This window comes from Melospiza melodia, chromosome 10 (assembly GCF_035770615.1).
Source record: "Melospiza melodia melodia isolate bMelMel2 chromosome 10, bMelMel2.pri, whole genome shotgun sequence".
NCBI lineage: Eukaryota > Metazoa > Chordata > Aves > Passeriformes > Passerellidae > Melospiza > Melospiza melodia.
The window spans coordinates 14,454,165-14,477,028 of record NC_086203.1 but is presented as its reverse complement, the minus strand read 5'-3'; the positions used below and the strand labels follow the sequence as shown (position 1 = coordinate 14,477,028).

Below are 22,864 nucleotides of genomic sequence, written 5' to 3'. Positions count from 1 at the left end.
GGAGGGCTGGCACCGGCCGGGCGCTGCCGCCGGGCTCCTCCCGCCTGCTTTGGCAGCCGTCCCAGTGCGGGCGGCAGGCCCGGCCCGGCAGAGAACAGCCCCATGGCCACAGCGACCGAGAAGGGTGTGGAGGTGGGCAGGGGGCTCAGGGGCGTGTGGGTGGGCACAGCCCCGCTTCAGGCGGGGGGCATGGGCAGGGGGGTGAGCTTACCGCCGTCCAGCACGTCCCTTCCCTCATCCAGGCGGCCCACGGCCCCGCTGCCTGCTACCGGGAGCTGAGCCGGTTCCCTGCCGTCACCCGTGCCGCCCTCAGGGCCGCGGCTGGGGGCCAGACCTTCCAGCTCTACACCGGTGAGTGGCGGGCCCGGCCATCCCCGCGCCTTTGTGCCGGTGTGAGCGGGCGCTGACGGTCCCGTCCCTCAGAGTGCAGCCGCCCCGACCTGGCCCGCCGGCGGCTCCTGCGCTTCGGCCGCCACTACAGCCTGCAGCGCACAGCCGGCCGCCAGGGCCTCGCCGTCAGCCGAACCGCGCTCAGCGCTGAGATCCACAACCAGTAGGGCACGGGCGGGTGCGGGCTGGGGCGCTGTGTCTGTGCCGCGGCCGCTGCCCACAGCGCACGGCCCGCCGCAGCCGCCGTCCCTCCCGCCCTCAGGCTCCTCAGCCAGGACTCGCCCACGGGCCAGCGCCGCGCCGCGCTCAAACGCTGCCCGCCGCAGGGCCGCGAGCTGCTGGAGGTAACGCGGCTGTGCCGGCCGCTCACGGGGCGGGCCGGGCGCCGGTGCAGGGCGGTGGGCACCGTGTACACCGTGTGCCGCCCGTCCCCCAGGTGTGGGACGGCGGGGGATGCAGCCACAGCGTGGATCTCACGGCGCTGGGGAAGCATGGGGACGTCTACACGGAGGGTAGGGCCCCTTCCCCGTGGTTCCCGCCCACAGCAGGACTGAACTGGTGTGGCCAGCAGCCCTGGTGGCTACCTGGTGCCCAGTTGTGCCTGTACCAGGCTGGGCTTTGGCACTCCTTTGCCATGCCAGGGCCTTTTGCCTGCCTGGCCTGGTCGCGCTCGGAGACACGGCTCCTCTATGTGGCTGAGAAGAGCCGGCCCAAACCGCAGCCCCCCTGCCCCTGGGATGTGCCTGGAGCAGCCTGGCCAGCAGCAGAGGATGAGGATGAGGAGGTAGGTGCCCCATGAGTGTGTTCAGTGCACCCCCAAGCATGCCATGCACACTGTGAACATGGCACAAGCCCCTTGGGCACACCAGGCACCCCCTGAACGTGCTGTGCACCCCGTGAGTGTGCCGTACATCCCATGAGTGCGTCATGGACAGAGCTGCATGCCTGGGGGCACCGGCCGTGGGGCTGATGGGTCTGTGCCACAGGGCAAGCAGTTTGTGTACCACGAGGACTGGGGGGAGGCCCTGAGCACACGCAGCGTGCCAGTCCTCTGCGTCCTGGACCTGGAGGGCCTCAGCTTGTCAGTGCTGGAGGGAGTCCCGGAGCACCTCTCCCCTGGCCAGGTCAGGATGGGGTGCAGGGAACGTCCAGGGGACCCAGCCTGGGGCTGTGGGATGAGCCTGACTGTCACACAGGCCCTGTGGTCCCCGGATGACCGTGGTGTGGTGTTCGTGGGCTGGTGGCACAAGCCCTTCCGCCTGGGGCTGAACGCCTGCTCCAACAGGAGGTGGGTCCCAGCCAGCAACCAGCACCGTGCCAGGATGTCCATGCAGTGTCAGCACGGTGGGGGTCCAACCTGACCCGCTTTTTCCTCCCAGGTCAGGGATTTTCTACTTGGACCTTGCCAGTGGGTGCTGCGGTGAGTGCTGGGGTGCTGGGGGGGTGCCCGGGCATCCCTGGGATGCTGACCCCTTGGTGCCCACAGAGCTGCTGTCAGCAGAGGAGGGTTCTGTCTGCTCCCCCCGGCTGAGCCCTGATGGCCAGCGCCTGCTCTACCTGGAGGGGGCTGTGGGGGGGCCCCACCGGCAGTGTCTGCGCCTGCGCATGGTGAGTTGGGCGCCAGGCACGGCTGTGCCACCTTGTGCTGCCAGCACAGTGCCCAGGTGTCACAGCCTCTCGCAGTGCCTGGCTGGGGTGGGGGTGTCCCCAAGCCTCCCTGCTGCCTCAGTTTCCCCTGGCATGGGTCCATCCCTGAACACTAGCTCTCCCCAGCTCACCTGGCAGACAAGGCAGACAGTGACAGTGCTCGACGTGGTTCAGGAGCCCACGGAGGGTGAGCACGGCATGGTGGGCAGAGCTGGGCTCTGATGGGGGGCTGGTGCCACTCCCTGCCAGGTGCCCATGACCTTGCCCCACTTGCAGCCTTTGCCGGGCTCTACACGGAGGTGCTGCCCCCGCGGTGCTGGGCAGCTGACAGCCGGCGAGCCGTGCTGGGCACCCCTCAGCGCAGCCGCACGGTGAGTGCAGGGCATGGCAGGGCAGGGACGTGACCACACAGCCCATGGTGACACCACTGCCCGTGCTCTGCACCTCCACAGGACCTGCTGCTCGTGGACACAGAGGCGTGCACTGTCACCAACCTCACAGCAGGTACATGGTACCGGCCACCCGTGGTGCTCTAGTGAGCAGCTGTGGTCACCAACACGTGTTCTGTCCCCAGGGTCATCTGAAGGGTGTTGGGAGCTGCTCACTCTCCAGTGGGACCTGCTGGTGGCCACCTGCTCAGCCCCCCACCACCCCCCCAGCCTGGTGAGCAGTGCCCTGGCACCATGTGGCACAGTGGGATATGGCACAGCAATGTGCAGCCAGACACAGCGCAGTGTGGCACACGTGCCATGGTGTGGTGTGGCATAGGGAGGCACAGTGTGGTGTGGCACAGCCAGATCCAATATGTCACAGCCTTGGCATGGCATAGCCTTGCCACAGCACAGCCCCAGTGTCATCCATTGCCTGTGCCCAGGTGGTGGCCGTGCTGCCACCAGCAGGCCAGGAGCTGCCCCTTGGCTGGGTGCCAGTGGAGGACACCCCAACCGTTCCTGGTGTCACCTGGAAGACCCTGACGATCCAGCCACCCTGCAGCGAGCAAGGTCCTGATGTACAGGGTGAGCCCCTGTACAGGGTGCCCCTGCTGCACCTTGGTGCTGCCTGGGTGCCAGGAACCCTTGGGAGTGGTGGGGGGCAGGATGCTGGGTGCCCAGGGTGGTGGCTGCTGAATGGGACCCTTTCCCTGGCACAGATACCCAGGCTTTTGAGGCCCTGCTGCTGAGCCCCTCAGATGGCACACCACCGCACCCCCTCGTTGTGTGCCCCCATGGTGAGTGCGGGGACAGTGGGGACACCCTGGCAGTGCTGGTGGCAGCCCAGGTGATGCCCATGCTGGCCCCAGGTGGCCCCCATGCTGTCTTCGATGCCCGCTGGCGTCCGAGCATGGCTGCGCTGTGCCAGCTGGGCTTCGCCGTGCTCCTGGGTGAGTGCTGTGGGGCTCGGGGACATGTGGCCCTGTGTCCCAGTGAGACATGGCACCCACGGACCTGTCTCCTCAGTGAACTATCGTGGCTCCCTGGGCTTCGGCCAGGCCAGCATCAGCTCCCTGCTTTCCCGTGTGGGTGAGCAGGATGTGGCAGACACCCAGGTGAGGGGTGCTGGGCTGAGGGTGCTGGGAGGATGCTGCTGGGAGGATGCTGCTGTTTGGGTGCCAATGGTGGGTGCCCCACGGGTGCAGCTGGCAGTGGAGCAGGCGCTGCACAGAGAGCCCCTGGACCCACACCGCCTGGCCCTGCTGGCTGGCTCCCACGGAGCCTTCATCGCCCTCCACCTCCTCACCTGTGAGCCTGAGCGTTACCAAGCCTGTGCCCTGCGCAGCCCTGTCTCCAACCTGCCCGCACTGCTGGGCACCTCTGACATGCCTGACTGGTGAGTGCCACCCCCATCCTGTGCCGTGCCATGCCATGTCCCTGTGATACCCACTGGTGTCTGTGCTGCAGGCGCTACACCTCCCTGGGGCTGCCCTACTCCTTTGAGCGAGTGCCACGTGCTGAGGACGTGGCCACCATGCTACTGCGCTCACCCATCGCCCAGGCAGCCCAGGTAGGGCAGGGTGAGGATGGGTGTGGGGTGCCACGTGCGGGGTGCCAGGTGTGTGGGGTGTCAGGCACCCACTGAGGGCAGTGCTGCAGGTGCAGACACCGGTGTTGCTGTGCGTGGGTGCCCGGGACCGGCGCGTCAGCCCCACGCAGGCGCTGGAGCTGTACCGGGTGCTGCGGGCCAGGGGTGTGCCAGCACGGTGAGTGGGGTGCAGGTGGGAGCTGGGAGGGAGCTCTGGGGTGCTGGATGGGCATCTTCCCATCCTGCCCCTCCCCACAGGCTGCTGTGGTACCCAGAGGGTGGCCACGCACTGGCTGGTGTGGAGACGGAGGCCGATGTCTTCAAGAACTGTGCCCACTGGTTCCTCCAGCACCTGGGGCAGCCCAGGCGGGATGAGACAGGCTGGCACAGCTCCTAGTGCCCACAGTGGTCCTGGGCTATGCCAGCCCCAGGGTGACTGCTGGCCCTGGGGAGCACACCAGCACCAGAGCAGATGGAGTGAGTGCAGCCAGGGGCAGGGATGTGGGCTGGGGTTTGGTGTTAAATAAAAGTGACACCGTGTGCAGTGCCGACCCCTGTGGCCAAGGGCGTGCCTTTATTGTGCAGTGGCAGCTGTGCCATGCTGGGAATGCCACCTCAGCCCATCTTCATCACCTTGTAGATCCAGTCAACATAGAGGGAAACACGGATGAAGAGGGCGGGCAGGTCAGTGCGGGCACACACACGGGAGGGGGTGATCACCCCCTCCAGCACCCAGCAGTCAGCGGTGAGGCAAGCCAGTGGTCCGCCATAATCGCCCTGTGGCACGAAGAGAGTGGTGTCACCCTGGTGCCAGCACCTTCCCTCACCCAGGGCTGGGTGTCCCCAGCCCAGCTCACCTCGCAGGCGCCCACGCCGGCACGCAGGGGGGCAGTGCACAGCTCGCTCTCCTTGAGGCGCCCCCGCAGCGCCCTGTCGCACTCGCCGTGGGCCAGCACTGGCAGCCGTGCCACGTTCAGCACGCTGCTGTCCCCCGTGCCTGCGGGCAGAGAGCGCGGGGCAGCGGGCACGGGAGACAGGGAGCACCGTGTGTGCAGGGATACAGGGCAATGGCACGGGCAGGGGATGCTGTGGGCAGGGAGTGCATGGACAGGAGGATGGCATGGCAGTAATGTCATTGCAGGGGGATGTGGAGGGGAGATAATGTGGAAGAGGGATGCTATGGACAGGGTGATAGCAGGGGCAAGAGATGCTGTAGGCAGGGGGATGGAATGGGCAGGAAAACACCATGGAAGGGAGATGCTGTGAGCAGGGGTATGCGAGGGATGTGGGGCTTGCTGCAGGCAGGGGATACTTCAAGCAAGGGATGCTGTGAGCAGGGATATGCCATAGACATGGATGCTGTGGGCAGAGGGGATGGAATGGCTTTGGCGGGGGCTGTATTGAACAGGGGATCCCCAGCAGGGGCTGCCTGTGGCAGGTACCTCTGGTTTCCCCCCAGCCGGCGATCTCGCAGAGAGTGCCCGCAGGCACAACATAGCGCTCGGGGGGCAGGCAGATCAGGGCCACACGCCTGGTCAGAGCAGCTGGCCTGTGGCAAAAGGGCAGTGGGACAGTGCCAGCCTGGCCAGCAGTGGAGCATGGCAGAGGCCAAGGCACAGGCACTCACCTCGCTAGCTTCAGCATCACCAGCTGGGACTCAGAGGGGCCGCAGACAATCCGCACGATGGGGATGGTCTGTTGGTCAGGATCCCCAGGGCCAGGGTCCTTGAAGAGCGTCCCCAGCTGCACCTCATAGCCCGTCAGGTCGGCATCGCTGTGGGACAGGGACATGAGGGCACAGGGGGGTCCCACCACCCCACGCCCCAGCCCAGCCTTACCAGGAGAAGAAGCACTGGCGTGTGCTGATCACCCACTGCTCCTTCACCAGGGATCCCCCGCAGAAGTGCACACCCTCCCTGTGGGGACAGGGGGTGAGCTCTGGGGGGACACTGAGTACATGGCAGCGCACGTGGCACCCCCCCTCACCGGTTGCGGATGCTGACAGTCCAGGGCGAGTTGCCAGGCTGGCCACCAACGATGCGCCCCTTCTGCTGCAGCCTCTCCTCCCGCTGGCCACACTGCTCAAATGTCACTGTGTCTGTGGGCAGGGTGGGCATCAGCTGGGGCTGTACCACCAGCACCCACCCCAGCGTGCCCACCCAGGACCCGTGGGGCGCCACCTGTATTCTCCATGATGGAGGGCACCGTGCTGCCAGCTGCGGAGAGAAAACAGAGGGTAGCACTGACACAGGATTCAGCCACCCTGAGGGGACCAAGACTACCCTGTGTGTGGCCAGGGTCCCCTCTAGCTCTACAGGGATGTGGGTAGGGGCTCACAACAGGGCTTGATGGCACAATAGTCAAAGGGGGTACGGGGGTCCATGGTGTAGCACCAGGGGCCATGGCTGTCATCATCAGGGTTGCGGCAGTAGTTCTCCTCCAGATGTGCCTCAGGGTGGGTGGCAGGTGAGATCCTGCCAGGAGGCAGTCACCATCACTGTCACCATCCCCATCCTCATCTCCAACCCCACCCCAATCCCATCTCCATCCCCATCCGTGTACCCACCACCCCCCCTCACACACTCACTGGGGCACGTGGGGTGTCTGGACAGCCCAGGGCTGGCAGGTGATTCCCTTGCGGGTCTTGCTGACGTGGCCGTGGTAGTGCGTGCCGTGGCCGTGGTAGCACTCTGGAGACAGGCAGGGAGAGCTGGCACCCCTCACAGGGGCACAGGGTTGGGCACGCAGGGACAGGTGCCTGGGGTGGCTCACCTTGGGCATCCTGCTCGTCAGGGCAGCGGCGGATGTGGAAGCAGAAGGCGATGCGGACAGTGGGGCGGGAGGTGAAGCACCACGGTGCCTCTGATCCATCGGGGTTGCGGCAGTAGTTCTCCTGCAGGTCCCTGGAGGAGGGGGCACATGGCTGTCCCCTCTCAATCCCACACTCATGGGTGCTGCCCAGCACCACCCTCCTGGGGTGCACAGCCATCCCCTTACTTGCACGGGTACTTCTCAGGCACGAAGTGGTGCTTATGGGGCACCTGGGAGTCCCAGCGCTGGCAGGGGATCCCCGACACGGTGACATTCACTCTGCCACGGTAACCTTCACCCTTGCCCCTGAAGCAGCCAGTGGTGACGTTGACAGGCCGTGGGCGTTTTTCTGCTTGTGTGGCCAGAGAGAGGGGCACAGTAGCAGGGTCAGGAGTGGCACCAGGACCCTCAGGCCCAGCAGTGCACGATGCTGGTGGGGACTTACTGCAGACGCGGATGCGGCAGTACTCGCGCTCCCGCTCAGGGTCGGTGGTGTAGCACCAGGGCCGCTCGGAGCTGTCAGGGTTGCGGCAGTAGTTGTCATCTAGCCCCTTGTCAGGGTACCTGGGCCAGAGACAGGGAGCAGTGGTTGGGGTGGCACCATCTCCCCAGCACGTGGCACTCAACGAGGGCAATGCACAGCTGGGGACTGGGGGCCAGTACTTGTTGGGGTGGTAGGGGTGTTTGTGTGGGTGCTGCAGGTCCCAGCGCTGGCACTCCATCCCTGATTCAGTGTGGTCCACGGTGCCACGGTAATCCTCCCCATTGCAGGTCATGCAGACAGCTGCCAACAACTGCAGGACTCAGTGTGGGGGAAACACAGAGCACAGGGAGATCCTGGGATGTGGAACTCACCATCCTCACACTTCTTTATGCCACAGCTCTGGTGCCGGACATTGGGATCAACAGTGTAACACCACGGGCCCCGCTTGTCCCGGTCAGGGTTTCGGCAGTAATTCTCCTCCAGCCCATTGCGAGGGGATGGCAGAAACCTGCTGGCAGCAGAGTGGGTAGGAGGGCTGACAGGAATCCTTTGCCCTGGAGCGGGCACAGCAAGGATGATGCTCTACCCCTGTCAGTGCCATTGCCCCCAAGCTGTCCCCATTGCTCCCGTGCTATCCCACACTGCTCCCACCCCATTCCCCATTGCCCCATGCTGCCCAGGGTAGGTGCCACGGGACAGCCAGGGACACGGGGCACCTGTGATCATGTGGTGTTGTGGCTTGCCAATGCTGGCAGCGCAGCCCCTTCTCCGTCATGGCCCGCGTGCCGCGGTAGCTGGAGCCATCGCCCACGATGCAGTCCCGCAGGTAGTCTGAGCAGAGCCAGGCACCTCTTCAGAGCCCCAGGCACATGGGCAATGAGGAGTCCTGTGCCGAGTGGCCTGTGCCCAGTCTGAGGTGTCCCCGTGCCCACCCATGGCACCAGCCCACCTTTCTTCTGGTACAGGTCATAGCGGATGTTCTTCTGCAGCTGGATGCGGGGTGAGTGCTGGGTCCAGGGCAGCAGCTGGCACAACTTGCTCTGCTGGTCATGGTGGAAAGCCCTGGGAGGCACAGCAGGAGTCTGGCATGGCACCGTGTGAAGCCAGGGCCAGCAGGACCTGGGTCACACACGTGAGCACCCAGTGTCCAAGTGCAGTGACCTGGTGTTGTGGCCCGTGCACTCCCACCTGCCCTGGGGTGGCACCGTGTCCTGCTCACCGGCAAGCAAGGCTGGTGGCACAGCGCTGGGCACACTGCTCCGCAGTGCCCTGCTCCGGCAGCGGCGGCGGTGAGTCCACAGGCGCTGCCAGCAGCTCGGTGGCTCGCAGGCGCTGGAAGTCATTGAGGGGTGAGCGGTGGCCTGGGGAATGTGGCAGGAGCTCAGCGTGCCCATGGGGGCACAGCATGAGCACCGGGGCCCTGTGGAGCGTTGGATCCCTGCCCCATGGAGCAGGACATCCCTGTCCCACAGAACATGGGATCCGTGTCCCATGGAGGAGGGGAACTGTCCTACGTACTATGGGATCCATGTAATATGGAGCAGGGGATCCCTGTCCTATGTCCTGAGCCATGTGCCCTGGAGCAGGAGGGTCCCTGCCCTACATCACCCGCTGCTTCCGGCACCGCCGTCCGCCGTGGGACAGGGCATGGCCTGCAGGCTCCCGGCCCGGCCGCCGGCCCTGCCTTGGGCCCCGCACTGCCCCGCGCCCTCCAGCCCCTCGGCGACCCAGCCTGGGGCCCTACCTGAGCCCAGAGCCGCGGCCAGGGCGAGCAGGACCCCCAGCACGGGCTGCATGGCGGCGGCCGCGCGTCCCCGGGCCGCTGGAGCTCCGGGCCGGCCCCGAGCAAATATTTGCGGCCAGGCTCGGGGCCAGGCGGGCCCGGGGTCACCCCGCGGCGGACACGCGTGGGGCGGGGCGGGGCCGAGGGCGGGGCGGGGGGGCGGAGCCTGAGCGGCGGGGCGGGGCCAGGCGGGCCCGGGGTCACCCCGGGGCGGGCACGTGCGGGGCGGAGCGGCGGGGCGGGTTCTGGCGGGGCCGGGGTCACCCCGCGGCGGACCCGCCGGGGGCGTGGGTGGGGCCTGGGCGCAGGGGGCGGGCCCGGAGCAGCGGGGACGGGTCCTGCGCCAGTGAGGCGGGGCCTGGGGACGGGGTGGGGCCCTGGAGGCGGGGCAGGGGCGGGGCTGTGCGGCGGGCCCCACGGGAGCGGGCGGGGCTCTGGGGCGGGGCTCTGGGGCGGGGCGTGGCCGCACGGGGCAGCTTGGCGGGGCGGGGCGTGGGGGGGGCGCGGCCGGCGCTGTAGCCGGGCGCCGATTGGCCGCGGCGCGCTCGTGCCGCCGGTTGCCAGGCGCCGCGCGCGCGCGCCGGCCCCGCCCCCGGGTACGTGCCCGCGCGGGGTCGCGCTCGCGCCGCGCCGCCCGCTCGGTGCGTCGGGGCCGCGGAGCCGGCGGGAGCGGGGCCGGGCCCGGCGTGCACGGTGAGAGCGGGGACGGAGGAACCGCCACCGGTCGGAGCGGGGCTGCGGCGGCACCTGCCGGGCCGCCCTGCCCTTGGCGGCGGGGAGCGGGGCTGGCGGCGGCGGCGCGGCCTGGGCAGAGGCGCGGCGGGCCCGGGCCTCGCGGAGAGCGGGCGGCGGGGTGGCTTTCCCGGCGCGGCGCCGCCTCAGCTCAGCGCGGCCTGCGGGACCGGCCCCGTGCCGCCTTCCCCCCGGGCCGCGCTCCCTCCGCGCCGCTTTCCCGCCGCCGCCCTCGGCCCTGGGTGGGCGCCGCGCCCGGGAGTGCTCGGCGGGGCCGGCGGGAGGCGGAGCGGGCCCGGGGCTTCAAGTGGCTGGGGCGGCCCGGGCTCTAGCGGGTGAGTCTCGGGCCTTCGCCGGGAGCGGCCCAGGTGCTGTCGGTGGCGGCATGCGGCTCCGGTTGTGACAAACCCCGTGTGGGCGTCCCGGGCTCTCCCCGCTCACCGGGACCGGCCCGGCGCCGTGGGAGGGAGCCCAGGTGGGTGCCCGGTAGTGGCGGAGCTGTGCGTTCCTCAGGGAGCGGCGGCTGTCCCGGGCAGCGGGGCCCTGTGGGGCTCCGTGGGCCCCGCCGCTTCCCGGGGCTGACCTTGGCTCCGGGCACCGCGAGCGTGACTAACGGCGGCGGCTGTTCCGGGAGGCACAGAGCCACGGGCTGGCTTTATCTGCGCTCCCCGGGGCAGGTGACTAAAGGCACGTTAGTGGTCCTACCGCCCCAAAAAGGTCTAAATGGCAAATATTACTCAGATATTACTTGTGACTTCCCTGGTTCCTTGGAAGCAACAGGCTGCAAAGTGGCTCACACAAGTTTCCAATGCCCATCAAGTCAACAGGCCTGGGTTTACTGAGTTTTGCCACAGGTTTGAAGTTGGCAAATGCGTGTTTTTGGAGTGTAACTGGGTCCTGCTGCTCTGGGGAAGGTGTGGGCAGGGGGATGTAGGACCTGGCTGTAGGGATCGCTGTCACTCCCTGAGGTGTATCTCCCTTGGTCCTGGAGCTTTGGGCTCCTAGGCTTGGGAAAACACCACTGGCATTCACCTGTCCAAAATGAGATTAAAATCTTCTTTTTGTGTTAAAAAAACCCAAGAATTTGCCTGTTTTCTCTTAGCCCTTCCAAGCAGGAGCTTCTTTCTACCACCCATTTCTGTTACAGGGTTGACTGCTAATGCCTCTTGCCTTGTGAGTACTGTTCTTAACAAAACTTGCTGTTTAACTTTCCAAATGGAGTGCTGTCTGGTTCCACCTTTAGCTTTACAGATTCCTTTCGTCACTTTAGGAGTTTCTAATTCTTAGGTTTTTCTCACACAGTCTCTGCTGCTATACCAAGCATCCTAAACCACTTATTCATTCTTCACAATGCTTGTCATTGCACTCTTCTCTCCTAAATATAGGGTAGTATGCCAACAGAAGGAGCTTGAGAGCAGGCTGAAGTGCTGGGAACACCACTGTTTACTCAGAGGAGTAATCAGCAAAGCCTGGCTGATTCCAGGTCGCACTGACTCCTCGCTGCAGTTCAGGCTCGCTTCTCTGGGAGCTGGCACAAGTGCTCCAATAACTGGGAGATGTTGCTGACAGCACCTGCTGGCTCAGACATACCCATTTCTATAAGCATTGTGTAAATAGAGTTGTAAATTCTGCTTGATTGTTGGCATCACACCTGGAGAATCAGTATGAATTATGGTGGTGATAGCAGTAAGGTGTTCTGCTCTCACTCTGTACCAGTAGGTTTTGTATGTATGGGATTTGTTGGCCTCAAGCACTTGTCTGCTGTTGGAAACACTGGTACTTGTTGGTAACTTACCCACTCTGCTCTCCTCGTGTCCCAGAGCCTGGAGTGCTGAGCTGGCTGCTCTCAGGAGGGAAGGAGGGTGTGTGACAGGCAGAGTGGGGGCAAAGGAGGGTGTGGGACCCACAGAGTGGGAGTCTTTGCCAGCCCCAGCCGTGCAGCTCCTGGTCAGAGCTGGCCCAGCGCTCTGGGCATGGTTTGTGTTCCATGGGTGGCTGCTCTGGAGGAATTCTGGCTGCCTGTCCTGGGCAGAGCCATGCTCTGGCTGTGAGGGGATGGTGTTGGAGGGAGCCCTGCTGCGTCCTGGCTTGTGTGAGCGTGCCAGCAGACAGGCCTGGGAGTGCTCTGGGGCTCTGCACTGAGGGGGAAGAGAACTGTGTGGTTGCAGCAGCCAGATCCTGGGCAAGTTTTGTGCCTTGGTGTCTGCAGCACAGCTGTGAGGTGCAGTGCGTTGTCAGCCTAGCAGAGAAGGTGTGATGGTTCTGCCCTGGCAGGAGTGGTGCTGCTCACCAGTAGGAATGGTGTCTCCTTGCCTTTTCCATGTTCCTTGGAGAGACAGTGAGACAAATTGTCCTGGAGAGATATCTCCAAGGGTGCTGTGCCAGCCTGGGGAGGAATTCCAGCTGACAGAATAAAGATCTGCCTTTACTCTCCCATTCAGACTCTATCTGAAAAGTTTTGTGGAGATGATTTTGGGTGGTTTGTGCCTTTACTCCTGTTAGCTGAGGAATAGTACTGAGGAGTTAAGTCTAGTGATGATTAATTTGAGTGAGGAAAATGCAAACGCTGAATTCTTCTTAGGCAAACAGGGGTCATGTAAATAAATGCCTCTGGCATTCTTTGTGGCGCTTGCAGACTGTCTACCAATTACTTCTGGTCTCTTGCTGAATCAGTGGGAGGCTGTTGCTCCTTGAGCTCCGAGTACTTTGGCGGTGATTTGGGTGAAATACAAATAAACACAGTTGGATTGACCTAGTGTATCTGAGCCCTTGGTATGCTGAAAATGTTTGTTCTTAGAATGTTTGTGCAGTCTGGAGAGCTCTGTACCTTAAACCCAATTTGCAAAGGACTGTGACCACGTTTAAGCTGTGAAAAATAAAATATCAACCCGAAGAACCTGTGCTTTTAGGGTTTGTTCTGTGAGATTGAATTTGAGCAAACTACTGAGGTGCTGCTGGATGGAAAGTTAATGTATTAACCTATGTGAACACTCTACATAGGTGACATCCTAGTCTGGTGCCTTCTGTCTGTGTATCTCTCTGTGCTTATCTGTTGACTGAAACTGTCTCTGGTTCAGCTTTTCTGAGATAAAATTTTAGCTTGCCAGTAAGAAAGATGGTTGTGTATGTTGGATGTTACCAGATTTTTGTCAGTGGGTTTTTCATGAGCATCTGAACTGCTCTGCTGATGCAGCAGTGTCTGAAGGAGATGATCCAAGTCCTCATGTCAGGCAGGCCCTGTCCCTGTGCAGTGCCTGAGCTGGTCACCTGGAGACCAGCAGAAAAGAAAGATCCCTGGTTTGGGAGGAGGAGATGGGGCGAGGTGAGTGGCATGGCTTTGATTGGAGCTGGGCGGGCAGCAGGGGCCTCCTGTTCTCCTGAATGCCATGTCCTGCTCAAGGTCACCTCAGTGCTGGTTTTTCAGAGCCTTGAGGCACCCTAGGAGATTCCCTGGAATCTCTGCCCATGGCAGCAGTTTCCAAATCTGGGGTCCTGTCCCTGGACAATGTTGTGGGAACCAAGAGCCAGAGGGGGCTGCAGGGCTACCCTGTGCTCCCTCATCTCCTTACTGTGGCCCTCTCCCCTGTCTGTGGAGAGCTCACAGTGGCTGCCAAACCCCCAACACAGATGGAGCTCAGCTCTGTGGCCCCTGGCTGTGTCACTGTCAGGCCATGCCAGTGGCACTGTGCTGGTCCCGGGGTGAGATAGCAGAGGGTTGTGTGGGAGGGCTGAGCTGGGTGAGCCTCACTGCCTTTGGAGCAGAGAGGTCAGACCCCAGGCATGCCATTGTGGTGCCTGCAGTCATTTTGCTCAGTTGACCTGTTTTATCCCTGGGTTAACTTTCTGCAGTTTAGTAACCTGGATTTTCCATGGAGGGAGCTTGTGAATCCCCAGCCAGGAGGAGTTTGTCAACAGCTCAGCACTGCAGAGGGAAAAGCAGTGAGGTTCAGCCTGGAGGAGGAGGTGGGCATGGTCCCTGTGGTGGGTTAGATCAGGGCAAGTGGTCACCTCAGCCACCCTCATGGTTTGATGCTCTTAAAAGGGCCCTTCTCTTTCTCTGCTTTCAGCTGTGCCCTCTTGCCTCCTCCCAGGAGCCAGCTGTGCTGCTGAGCTAATGCATGGAGCAGTTGATTCTGTTGATTTGGTGTAAAGTTGGTGGTTTTTTTCAGCTTGACCCTTTATTCCCTTTGCAAGGAAAGGGTGTTAGACCATCCTTGAAGGCAGGGAGCCATTGTATCAGCAGAGCTCTCCCTTTCTAATGGTGCTCTTGGCCATAACAGATGTTTACTTTCTCAGGGTTGAGTTGTCCTCCCTGTTTCACTGTTCTGCAGGTATCCTCTGGGCCTGGAGAGTGATTCTTGGTGGGATTCAAAGGACTGTCTGACTTTGACATGCAAGAGGGTGATGCTTGGAAACTGCAATAAATTTTTTCCCAGCCCCACTGGGTTTGACTTTGTTTAGGGTTTTTCTTTAGAAAACCAGGCTCACAGCCTCATCTGACCTGTAAAAATGTATCTGAGTGAAGGTTTCCGCTCGTGCTCTCTCCTCTCTGCTCTTCTCACCTTGTGGTCTCACCACGGTGCTTTTGCCGTCACTGCAACCCCAATAAGGCTATGGTGTGTCTTTCCTGCTGTACTTTCTGAGAAGGGCTCGATTTGTAGAGGGTTTCCATGGGCAGATTCTAAAATATTTTGTGTGCTGGCTGGCTCAGAAGCCCGTTCCTGCAGTCCTTGGTGGATCCTGCTTGTTGGGGACCTGACAGGCAGCATTCCTGCCCTCCCTCCTCTGGGGTGGAGAGGTGGTTCCAGAGAGGCTCCAGTTCAGTCTCATGTGGTTACAGGTCACAGGAGTGCTGGATGTGTGCTGAATTCACACGGGCTTCTCTCTTTTTTGGAACTAGACTGTGCATTTCGACTTCAGGAAGCTTAATCTTCTGTGAAGTGTGTTCCTTAAGGGTGGGGATTAGCATTCAGTAATTTTGATGAGAGTTTCCAGTAGCAGATACGGATCATTTTATATCAGTCCCAAAGGCTAGGGATTGATTTTTGGATGAGCTTGAGTGATGGTTTGAACCAGCAGTTTTCCACTGGAGTGTTGAATCATGGCAGGTGATGTGAAAGCCTTGTGCCACTGTCACAACCTCAGATTGCAGTGTGGGGACTGTGTGCTGCTGGTCCTTGCTAGACTGGCTCTAATTGCCTCTTCCCTCTTGCCCCCAAATGGATTCTCCCATCCTCTTTGGGAATCACATCTCTTTCCAGAGCTTCCAAGATTTCCTTGTGTGCATGGCTTCTTTGGGAATTTTCAGTTTCAGCAGAGAGGCACCAAGATTCCTGTCTGTAGTGCTCAGTTATTCAGCAGTCCAGGATACTGTACAGATTCCACTTTAATCAGGGTGGAAATAGTTGTGAGTTTTTCCAGTGTGAACCTTTTTCTAAAGCAGCTCTTCAGTATTGGTCTCTAGCTGGGAGTTCCCTGTACAGCAAGAGATTTCATCAGATCTTCTCTGAGTATTGCTGAAATGTGAGGTGTGACCTTCGTGCTGTGGCACTTGGGATTCTTGCAGGAAGGCTTTACACAGGTGTGGGCTTCTAGGTGGGGAATGAGAGGCATGTTTGAGGCTGCAGAGGTTCCCTGTTCATGTTCCCTAGGCTTTCTGCTCAGGTCTTGACCTCTGTGGAGTGTGAGCTCTGTGTGCTGTAGGAGCTGATTCCTGCATGACAGACCATGCATGGTGTTTCCCCACCCCAAAGGAAATATTTCTAGTGGAATTTTTATGATAGTGCCTGGGGGCCTACATTAAGGGGATAAAAGGTGGTTATTCTAAAACCCTCTCTGAATTCAACTTCATAGGATCCTACCAGGAAGCTACACAGGATCAGTGTAGCTATGTGTCTTTTTCTCTAAAAATCAGATTTCTGCCTCTTCAGGTACAGGTAAAGGCTGCTGGAGACAAGGGTGGGACTATGCCAGTTCCAAGGGAGAATCTTCTTCCAGTATTTTTCCTAAAATTCAAATGTCCTTTGCCTATCTTCTGAAATTCCTTGGCATCTTTCCTTTCTCCTACCATAGCAAAAGCTTTAAGACATGTGGGAAAGTGTAATTGCAGAGGTACTGGCATCAGCTGAACTTAATGGGCACAAGCAACTCGTATAATTGATTTGTTTCATTAATTCTCAGTTTCAGTTCATTGAAAGCTCCTGCAGTGTGGTGTTTGTGCACAGAATAGCTGTTGTATGGGATGTGCAAGAGGTCCTGCAAGTTCTGCAGCATGGTCACAATGCAGATGTGCCCATCCTGAACGGGACAGAGCATCAGGAATGGGGCAGTCAGCCTTATTTTAATGAGTGTCTGGGTCAGATCAGGTGTTTTTCAGGCTGGGCATTAACGTTTGTGTTGATGGCAGTAATTGTGAGTGATTGGACTGAGATTGTCAGGTAATCTAGCATAAAGGTCTGTGCCGTGGTGCTGTATGTGTTTCCATGGTATCAGTTCACTTCTCCAGGGTGAGCTGTGTGGCCAAAACCTGAAACTTTGTGTCCTCTACCTGGGGAATTTTGTGCTTCCAGTGGTGTTTATAAAGTCAGTGCTCTGTTTGTCTTTATGCCCTGTGCTGGTTGCTCTTTCAAGAAAGAGTTACCACATCTTAGAGTCAGATTTTGTTTGAATAGCAGGGGTCAGCCTCTAGGGAGGTAAGAAATTTGATCTGAGAATGACAATTGCCGAGATAAACACAAATCTTCAGAAATATCGAGAGAAAACTAAAGCAACATGTTGTAACAGTACTGCATGCAAAGCCCATGAACCCTTAGCACTAAACTGTAGGAAAAGTGTAGGAATGGGGCTTTACAGCCTCATGAAAACTTTGTAGTCAAAGCTAACATGAAAAAGGGCTTCACTTGCTACTGGCAGTGATGTAAAATTGTATATTGAGGGATTAAAGCTTTGAGAAGGCAGTGGTGCTCCCTGTGCAGTAATGGTGATAAGCCAGAATAAAAGTTGTGTGTGATTCTGTGTGCTGAATGTGGCAGAGGGAAATACTCCATGATTGCCGTGGCTAATTTGGGTGTGAGGTTTGCTTACTGAAGCCTCAGCCAGAGGTGGAGGAGCTCCTGCCCTCTGGAAGCACTGAGATGTGGTTCAGTCCCCACCCTCCCTCAAACCAGCGTCCCAGCACCACTGCACTGCACACCCATTATTCCTGAAAACTGGAGTGCTGACCCTCCTCTCGTTTGTGCTGCTCCACCAAAGCTCCTCCAGTCTGTTAGTCATTGGCTCAGGTGGGAGTGGTCCAAGTGCTGCTGGCCTCCTCCTCCTCCTGCTTTCCCTGCTGGAGCCGGGTGCTGCTGGGACAGGGACAGGTGGGACCGTGCATCTGTCACACGCCTCGGTGGCTGAATGTGGCTGTGTGTCCCAGCCTGCTCTGCCAGTGGCTGTGCTGCCCTGGGTGTCCCTGCTCTGGCAGTGGCTGTGCTGCCCTGGGTGTCCCTGCTCTGCCAGTGGCTGTGCCTGCCCTGGGTGTCCCTGCTGTGGCAGTGGCTGTGCCCAGCCCTGGGTGTCCCAGCCTGCTCTGTGCCTGCCCTGGGTGTCCCTGCTCTGGCAATGGCTGTGCTGCCCTGGGTGTCCCTGCTGTGGCAGTGGCTGTGCTGCCCTGGGTGTCCCTGCTGTGGCAGTGGCTGTGCTGCCCTGGGTGTCCCTGCTCTGGCAATGGCTGTGCTGCCCTGGGTGTCCCTGCTGTGGCAGTGGCTGTGCTGCCCTGGGTGTCCCTGCTGTGGCAGTGGCTGTGCTGCCCTGGGTGTCCCTGCTCTGGCAGTGGCTGTGCTGCCCTGGGTGTCCCTGCTCTGGCAGTGGCTGTGCTGCCCTGGGTGTCCCTGCTCTGGCAATGGCTGTGCTGCCCTGGGTGTCCCTGCTGTGGCAGTGGCTGTGCCCAGCCCTGGGTGTCCCTGCTCTGGCAATGGCTGTGCTGCCCTGGGTGTCCCTGCTGTGGCAGTGGCTGTGCCCAGCCCTGGGTGTCCCTGCTCTGGCAATGGCTGTGCTGCCCTGGGTGTCCCTGCTCTGCCAGTGGCTGTGCCTGCCCTGGGTGTCCCTGCTGTGGCAGTGGCTGTGCCCAGCCCTGGGTGTCCCAGCCTGCTCTGGCAGTGGCTGTGCCCAGCCCTGGGTGTCCCAGCCTGCTCTGGCAGTGGCTGTGCTGCCCTGGGTGTCCCTGCTCTGGCAGTGGCTGTGCCCAGCCCTGGGTGTCCCTGCTCTGGCAGTGGCTGTGCTGCCCTGGGTGTCCCTGCTCTGCCAGTGGCTGTGCTGCCCTGGGTGTCCCTGCTCTGGCAGTGGCTGTGCCTGCCCTGGGTGTCCCAGCCTGCTCTGTGCCTGCCCTGGGTGTCCCTGCTCTGGCAGTGGCTGTGCCCAGCCCTGGGTGTCCCTGCTGTGGCAGTGGCTGTGCCCAGCCCTGGGTTGGGTGTCCCTGCTCTGGCAGTGGCTGTGCTGCCCTGGGTGTCCCTGCTGTGGCAGTGGCTGTGCTGCCCTGGGTGTCCCTGCTGTGGCAGTGGCTGTGCTGCCCTGGGTGTCCCTGCTCTGGCAGTGGCTGTGCTGCCCTGGGTGTCCCTGCTCTGGCAGTAGCTGTGCCTGCCCTGGGTGTCCCTGCTCTGGCAGTGGCTGTGCCCAGCCCTGGGTGTCCCTGCTCTGGCAGTGGCTGTGCCCTGCCCTGGGTGTCCCTGCTCTGGCAGTGGCTGTGCCCAGCCCTGGGTTGGGTGTCCCTGCTGTGGCAGTGGCTGTGCTGCCCTGGGTGTCCCTGCTCTGGCAGTGGCTGTGCTGCCCTGGGTGTCCCTGCTCTGGCAGTGGCTGTGCCCAGCCCTGGGTGTCCCTGCTGTGGCAGTGGCTGTGCCCAGCCCTGGGTGTCCCTGCTCTGGCAGTGGCTGTGCCTGCCCTGGGTGTCCCTGCTCTGGCAGTGGCTGTGCTGCCCTGGGTGTCCCTGCTCTGGCAGTGGCTGTGCCCAGCCCTGGGTGTCCCTGCTGTGGCAGTGGCTGTGCCCAGCCCTGGGTGTCCCTGCTCTGGCAGTGGCTGTGCTGCCCTGGGTGTCCCTGCTGTGGCAGTGGCTGTGCCCAGCCCTGGGTGTCCCTGCTGTGGCAGTGGCTGTGCTGCCCTGGGTGTCCCTGCTCTGGCAGTGGCTGTGCCCAGCCCTGGGTGTCCCTGCTCTGGCAGTGGCTGTGCCCAGCCCTGGGTGTCCCTGCTCTGGCAGTGGCTGTGCTGCCCTGGGTGTCTGTGCTCTGGCAGTGGCTGTGCTGCCCTGGGTGTCCCAGGGGAGAGGGCTCGTGGTGCTGTCCTGCTGTCACAGGAAGAAGCTGTTTCCTGCAGACCTGTGCTGCATCCTGGTGCTGTGCTTTGCTCCAGCGTGACCCAGCTCAGCAGCCTCCAGCCTTTTTCTCTTCCCTGAATGGCAGGCTCCTAAAGCCTCCCCTGGAGGTGCATAACTCTGTATTGGAAACTTAATCCTGCTGACTCCAGGTAAGCCTCTTGGCACTTTTTATGGATTTCTTACAGTCTGTTCACATGCTGGTTCAAAACCTTTGCCTTGATATGATGCTTCAGGAAATCCTTTGAGGCAGCTTCTCCCCTGTGCCACAAAGAAAGGCAGAGAGCAGAGGAGGCAGTGAGATTTAGGGTTTGATTTTTTCTGAAGTTAAAATGAAGTTGAGATACTGCATACAGGGGCAGTTCTGAAGGCACACCTTGGCCACACCTACCTGTGTTTTGGGATGAGTTGGTCAGTTCACATCCTGCTGGAAGAGCAATCTGCCACCAGCACGAGGGAGAGCATGGAGAGCAAGGCTGGGTGCAGAGCTCTGCCCTGGGAGTGTCTTCTGGACTGGTGTGGTGTGTGCCTTGGTCACTCCAGCTGGGAGCCCAGCAAAGATTGCTCCACATGCTGAAGTCCTCATTTCTGGTCATATATGGGAAGTAAGGCTGGCTGGGCTGACTCCCTAGGCAAGTGTTTAGGGGTGAGATTCTTCTTTAAGCAGTGACTAAGATGATTATTAGTGAATTCTGCACAGCTGACTCTGAGCCCTGTTTGGGACCAGCAGTTGTAGGCTGTGCCAACTGGAAAAGGTCAGCTGAAGCTTGGAGCTGCCTGGGCACACAGTGAGGTGTCTGCTTTGGAGCAAGGAAGAGCCACCCTCAGCTTCAGCAGAAGCAGATGGCTCAGCTCTGCAGCCTGAGCCCATCCAGGAGCAGACACCTCTCACTGCCCAGTGTCAGTGTCTGCTGGCATGTACAGGAGCTTGTAAGCACACGGGGCTGCATCTCAGAAGAGTTTTTCTGCTCCAGTCTGGGAGTGGAGGAAGAGTCTTGATGGGAAACTTAATGTAAATCTACTCTTAAAGAGCTTGAGGATCAGCTGAAGTGGCCAGCGCCCTCCTGCTTGGGCTTTGTGGCAGCAGCCATCTGAGCTGATTTGCAAAGCACTTTCAAAGGCAAACAGTTGTCCTATTTACCTCCTCTCCTCTGTGGAGGGGAATTACCTGTGTCAGCAGAGCTGAGAAGTTATTTTTTATTTCAGGCTTGGTGGGGAGGAGTATAAATTTGAACTCTTCTGGGTGTAGCTAAAGATCCTTCTGGAGCAGAAGCACATTAAAACATTGCAGCTCCCCATCTGTGTGGTGCTCCTGCACGGAAGCACAGCCCTTGGGGAGAATGCTGCTACCTCAGGAGCTGATCCCTGATCCTGCCAAGCACAATGCTCCAGGTTTTTATCTTCAGCTGGTCTCTTGGCCTCAACAGGTGGCCAGTGTAGAGGCTGTTGGTGCAGGAAAAGAGATCTTGCAGCCACGTCTTGTTCCATTTGTGGTTGCAGGCTTTAGAGCAGTCCCTCACTTAGAAAAGTCACATGAGAAAAGCATTTCATGTATTTTTAGATGTCTTTTCAAGTGGCTTAGTGGCTGAAAAGAAACCTGCATCAGGTCAGTGGCCTTGCTGCAGTTTGCCCAGGAGTGCTGGAGAGGACTGTTAGTGTGGAGTGGATCCCACTGGAGCCTCCTGCTCTGAGGGAATTGCTGTGCCTGCACCAGGATGCAGCTGCTGTGGGAGGTGACCGTAGCTCTCAGTGTGTGCTGCTCAGATGCTGGTTAGGACAATAGTGGGAAATGAATGGGAGATGTCCAGCTGAACCCAGTTTAATTTCTCTTTATCTTTGGAATTGTCTGGGTTTTCCTTGGTGTCTCTGTGCAGGGCTCTTTTCTGGCACAGTTTGTTGCAGGGTTCAGACTTGGTGTGCTCAGCTTCTCAGTTGGTTTGAGCTGGTGCTGCTGGCAGAAGAATTCCCACCTTTCCCTTGTGAAAAGAAAAAGAGAAGTGATCCTGCAGACCCCACATCCAGCCTGGAGACCGACCAGATGGGAACTGGCCTCTTGTTTGTCTCTTGTTGCATTCCTTTAATGTGTGTCACTTCCCACATCCACTTCTCCGTGCACTGTAACTCTTGTACCAGCACAAAGGGAGGAGAGGGCTGGGATGGGAGAGGTGGAAATGTTTCCTTGGACAGTTACAGTGATTACAATGATGGTGGGGCTGCCTGTGATGCTGCTGTGGGTCTTCAGGCAGGCTGGGGCACATCTGCCCTGTGAGGAAGAGGCAGGGAGAAAGCCCAGCCATTCCTCTCTCTACAGATTTTCCAAGTCTTTGCCAGCATGGGAGGAGGGATTACAGCTTGCAAGCCCCATGGTGCATGATCCCTTGAGATCTCTGTGGGCCACTGAATAGGAGGAAGAGTTCACTGGTGTAGGAAGGAAGCGTGATGCAGTGCATTGGAGGGTGGAGGTATGAGCTGACATCCTGGGGTGCACGTGTGGGTGAGGTTATTGGTGTTTCAGGTGTTTGGTGGCTGGGCTGTCATACCCCTGCCTACCAGATATGAAGAACATTTTTTCCAGGAGTCCTGCCCTTTCAGAATAAGCTGAAAGAATGGGAAGCAAATACAAGTGAAGAGAGCAAGGGACTTGAGAGAAGCCTCCTCTAAAAACAGTAGTGTTTACATAACAGCTAGCACCAAATATTCATATAAGATAAGCTGTGATTTTTACCTTGAAGCATCTGGTGAGGTGACCATTCAGTGACAGTGTGTAGGCAGGTGGTACAAGGGGCTGGAAAGCTGCAGGTTGCTCTCCTTGTTCTCTGAAACAGTTATGACCATAAATGATGAATGTCTGTGTCTAACAAGAGCAGGAAGCAGCCAGACAATGTGAAACCTGGGAAAGGTGTGTGGGTTTCTTTGTTTACTTGCTAGAGTGCTTAATAATGGAAATAAGTAACTGAGGGGAAACTTATGTCTTTTCCATCTCTTGAAGCCTTTGGCTCAAGACAAAGTGCAAAAGTGACTTTCATAAAGAAGTGGAAACTTCAGGGACCTGTGATCAGTTCTCAGTAGATGCTGGCCTTCAGTATGATGTGGGCATGGTTAAGAACATAATCTAAAGTACAAATGTTGAGCTTTTCAATGTGACCTGCTAAACTAAATGAGTATTTAGCAAGAAAATTCATTATTCTTGTACCTCTCACTTAAAATGAGTGGGACTGTGCTAAGAGCTCTTTGGAGATGCCTCTGCATCTCACCCAAAGCCCCAGGTTGCTGCTTAATTTATGCCTCCTCAATGTGAGCCCAGGTTTCTGGAGATGAATTCCAGCAGTGACCCTGGAGGAGGAGCAGGGTGGTCAGTGGTGTGTGTGGCTGGTGAAGGTGCTCCCTGGGGTCCCCCATCACCAGTGTCCTGCGCTGTGCTGTCTGGGCTGGCCTGAGGCTGCAGGGCTGAGGCAGATGGACAGCTGCACGTGCCCCTGCCAGCACTGCCTTGTAGGGACATGTGCCGGCTGCTTCTCAGAAGGCTCCTGGAGCTGGTGGCTCCTGCAAGCCTGGCCTTTCCCCTGGGTGCCTTTCAGTGCCTGTATAAATACCAGCAAGCTTCAGATGCATTGCAAATTCTGGCCCTTTTTTTAAACCCAAGTCATAAATAGAT

The 22,864-nt window shown here is 59.6% G+C and overlaps 3 protein-coding genes across 6 annotated transcripts in view; 2 read left to right on the top strand and 1 right to left on the bottom strand.

The window, feature by feature from the left end:
• The first annotated feature begins 79 nt into the window (after positions 1-79).
• LOC134422428 (acylamino-acid-releasing enzyme-like) lies at positions 80-4,598 on the top strand. Its single transcript, XM_063164470.1, has 22 exons — positions 80-132; positions 243-351; positions 424-553; positions 653-734; positions 827-902; positions 1,032-1,174; positions 1,377-1,514; positions 1,587-1,678; positions 1,770-1,810; positions 1,877-1,998; positions 2,164-2,224; positions 2,314-2,408; positions 2,490-2,541; positions 2,612-2,700; positions 2,912-3,053; positions 3,188-3,265; positions 3,338-3,418; positions 3,495-3,583; positions 3,674-3,864; positions 3,936-4,038; positions 4,128-4,234; positions 4,315-4,598. Exons 1-22 carry the CDS (start codon positions 103-105, stop codon positions 4,451-4,453), a joined length of 2,190 nt encoding a protein of 729 aa, XP_063020540.1. The 5' UTR covers positions 80-102; the 3' UTR covers positions 4,454-4,598.
• MST1 (macrophage stimulating 1) lies at positions 4,597-9,178 on the bottom strand. Of its 3 annotated transcripts, none has more exons than XM_063164467.1 (18): positions 9,096-9,178; positions 8,571-8,712; positions 8,301-8,413; positions 8,068-8,182; positions 7,723-7,859; positions 7,531-7,651; positions 7,313-7,431; positions 7,054-7,219; positions 6,829-6,959; positions 6,644-6,746; positions 6,394-6,530; positions 6,237-6,272; positions 6,043-6,154; positions 5,895-5,972; positions 5,684-5,830; positions 5,499-5,605; positions 4,914-5,053; positions 4,597-4,833 (listed from the first exon to the last, which is right to left on the bottom strand). In XM_063164467.1, the coding sequence occupies exons 1-18, from the start codon at positions 9,145-9,147 to the stop codon at positions 4,672-4,674; spliced, it is 2,118 nt and encodes a 705-aa protein (XP_063020537.1). In that variant the 5' UTR covers positions 9,148-9,178; the 3' UTR covers positions 4,597-4,671. The 3 variants fall into 3 exon arrangements, with proteins under 3 accessions (XP_063020537.1, XP_063020538.1, XP_063020536.1); XM_063164468.1 differs by having other exon boundaries at positions 7,054-7,216; XM_063164466.1 differs by having other exon boundaries at positions 7,054-7,431.
• Positions 9,179-9,763: 585 nt separating this feature from the next.
• The window catches only part of DAG1 (dystroglycan 1), a 51,322-nt gene continuing 38,221 nt past the window's right edge, over positions 9,764-22,864 (top strand). The window contains exon 1 of one of the 2 annotated variants that reach the window (XM_063164463.1): positions 9,764-9,827. The gene's annotated coding sequence lies outside the window, so the exon portion shown is untranslated. The remainder of the gene's footprint in view (positions 9,828-22,864) is intronic. The other variant, XM_063164465.1, reaches the window with a different exon arrangement.

What these genes read in the sequence shown, in the direction of transcription:
- LOC134422428 (XM_063164470.1), top strand. Translation starts at nt 103, where the DNA reads ATGGCCACAGCGACCGAGAAGGGTGTGGAG. An exon ending in CCTCGTTGTGTGCCCCCATG is followed by an intron (nt 3,266 to 3,337) that starts GTGAGTGCGGGG and finishes TGCTGGCCCCAG; the next exon opens with GTGGCCCCCATGCTGTCTTC. An exon ending in GGGCTTCGCCGTGCTCCTGG is followed by an intron (nt 3,419 to 3,494) that starts GTGAGTGCTGTG and finishes CTGTCTCCTCAG; the next exon opens with TGAACTATCGTGGCTCCCTG.
- MST1 (XM_063164466.1), bottom strand. Translation starts at nt 9,147, where the DNA reads ATGCAGCCCGTGCTGGGGGTCCTGCTCGCCCTGGCCGCGGCTCTGGGC. An exon ending in CAGACACCCCACGTGCCCCA is followed by an intron (nt 6,531 to 6,643) that starts GTGAGTGTGTGA and finishes GCCTCCTGGCAG; the next exon opens with GATCTCACCTGCCACCCACC. An exon ending in TTGTGCCATCAAGCCCTGTT is followed by an intron (nt 6,273 to 6,393) that starts GTGAGCCCCTAC and finishes TTCTCTCCGCAG; the next exon opens with CTGGCAGCACGGTGCCCTCC.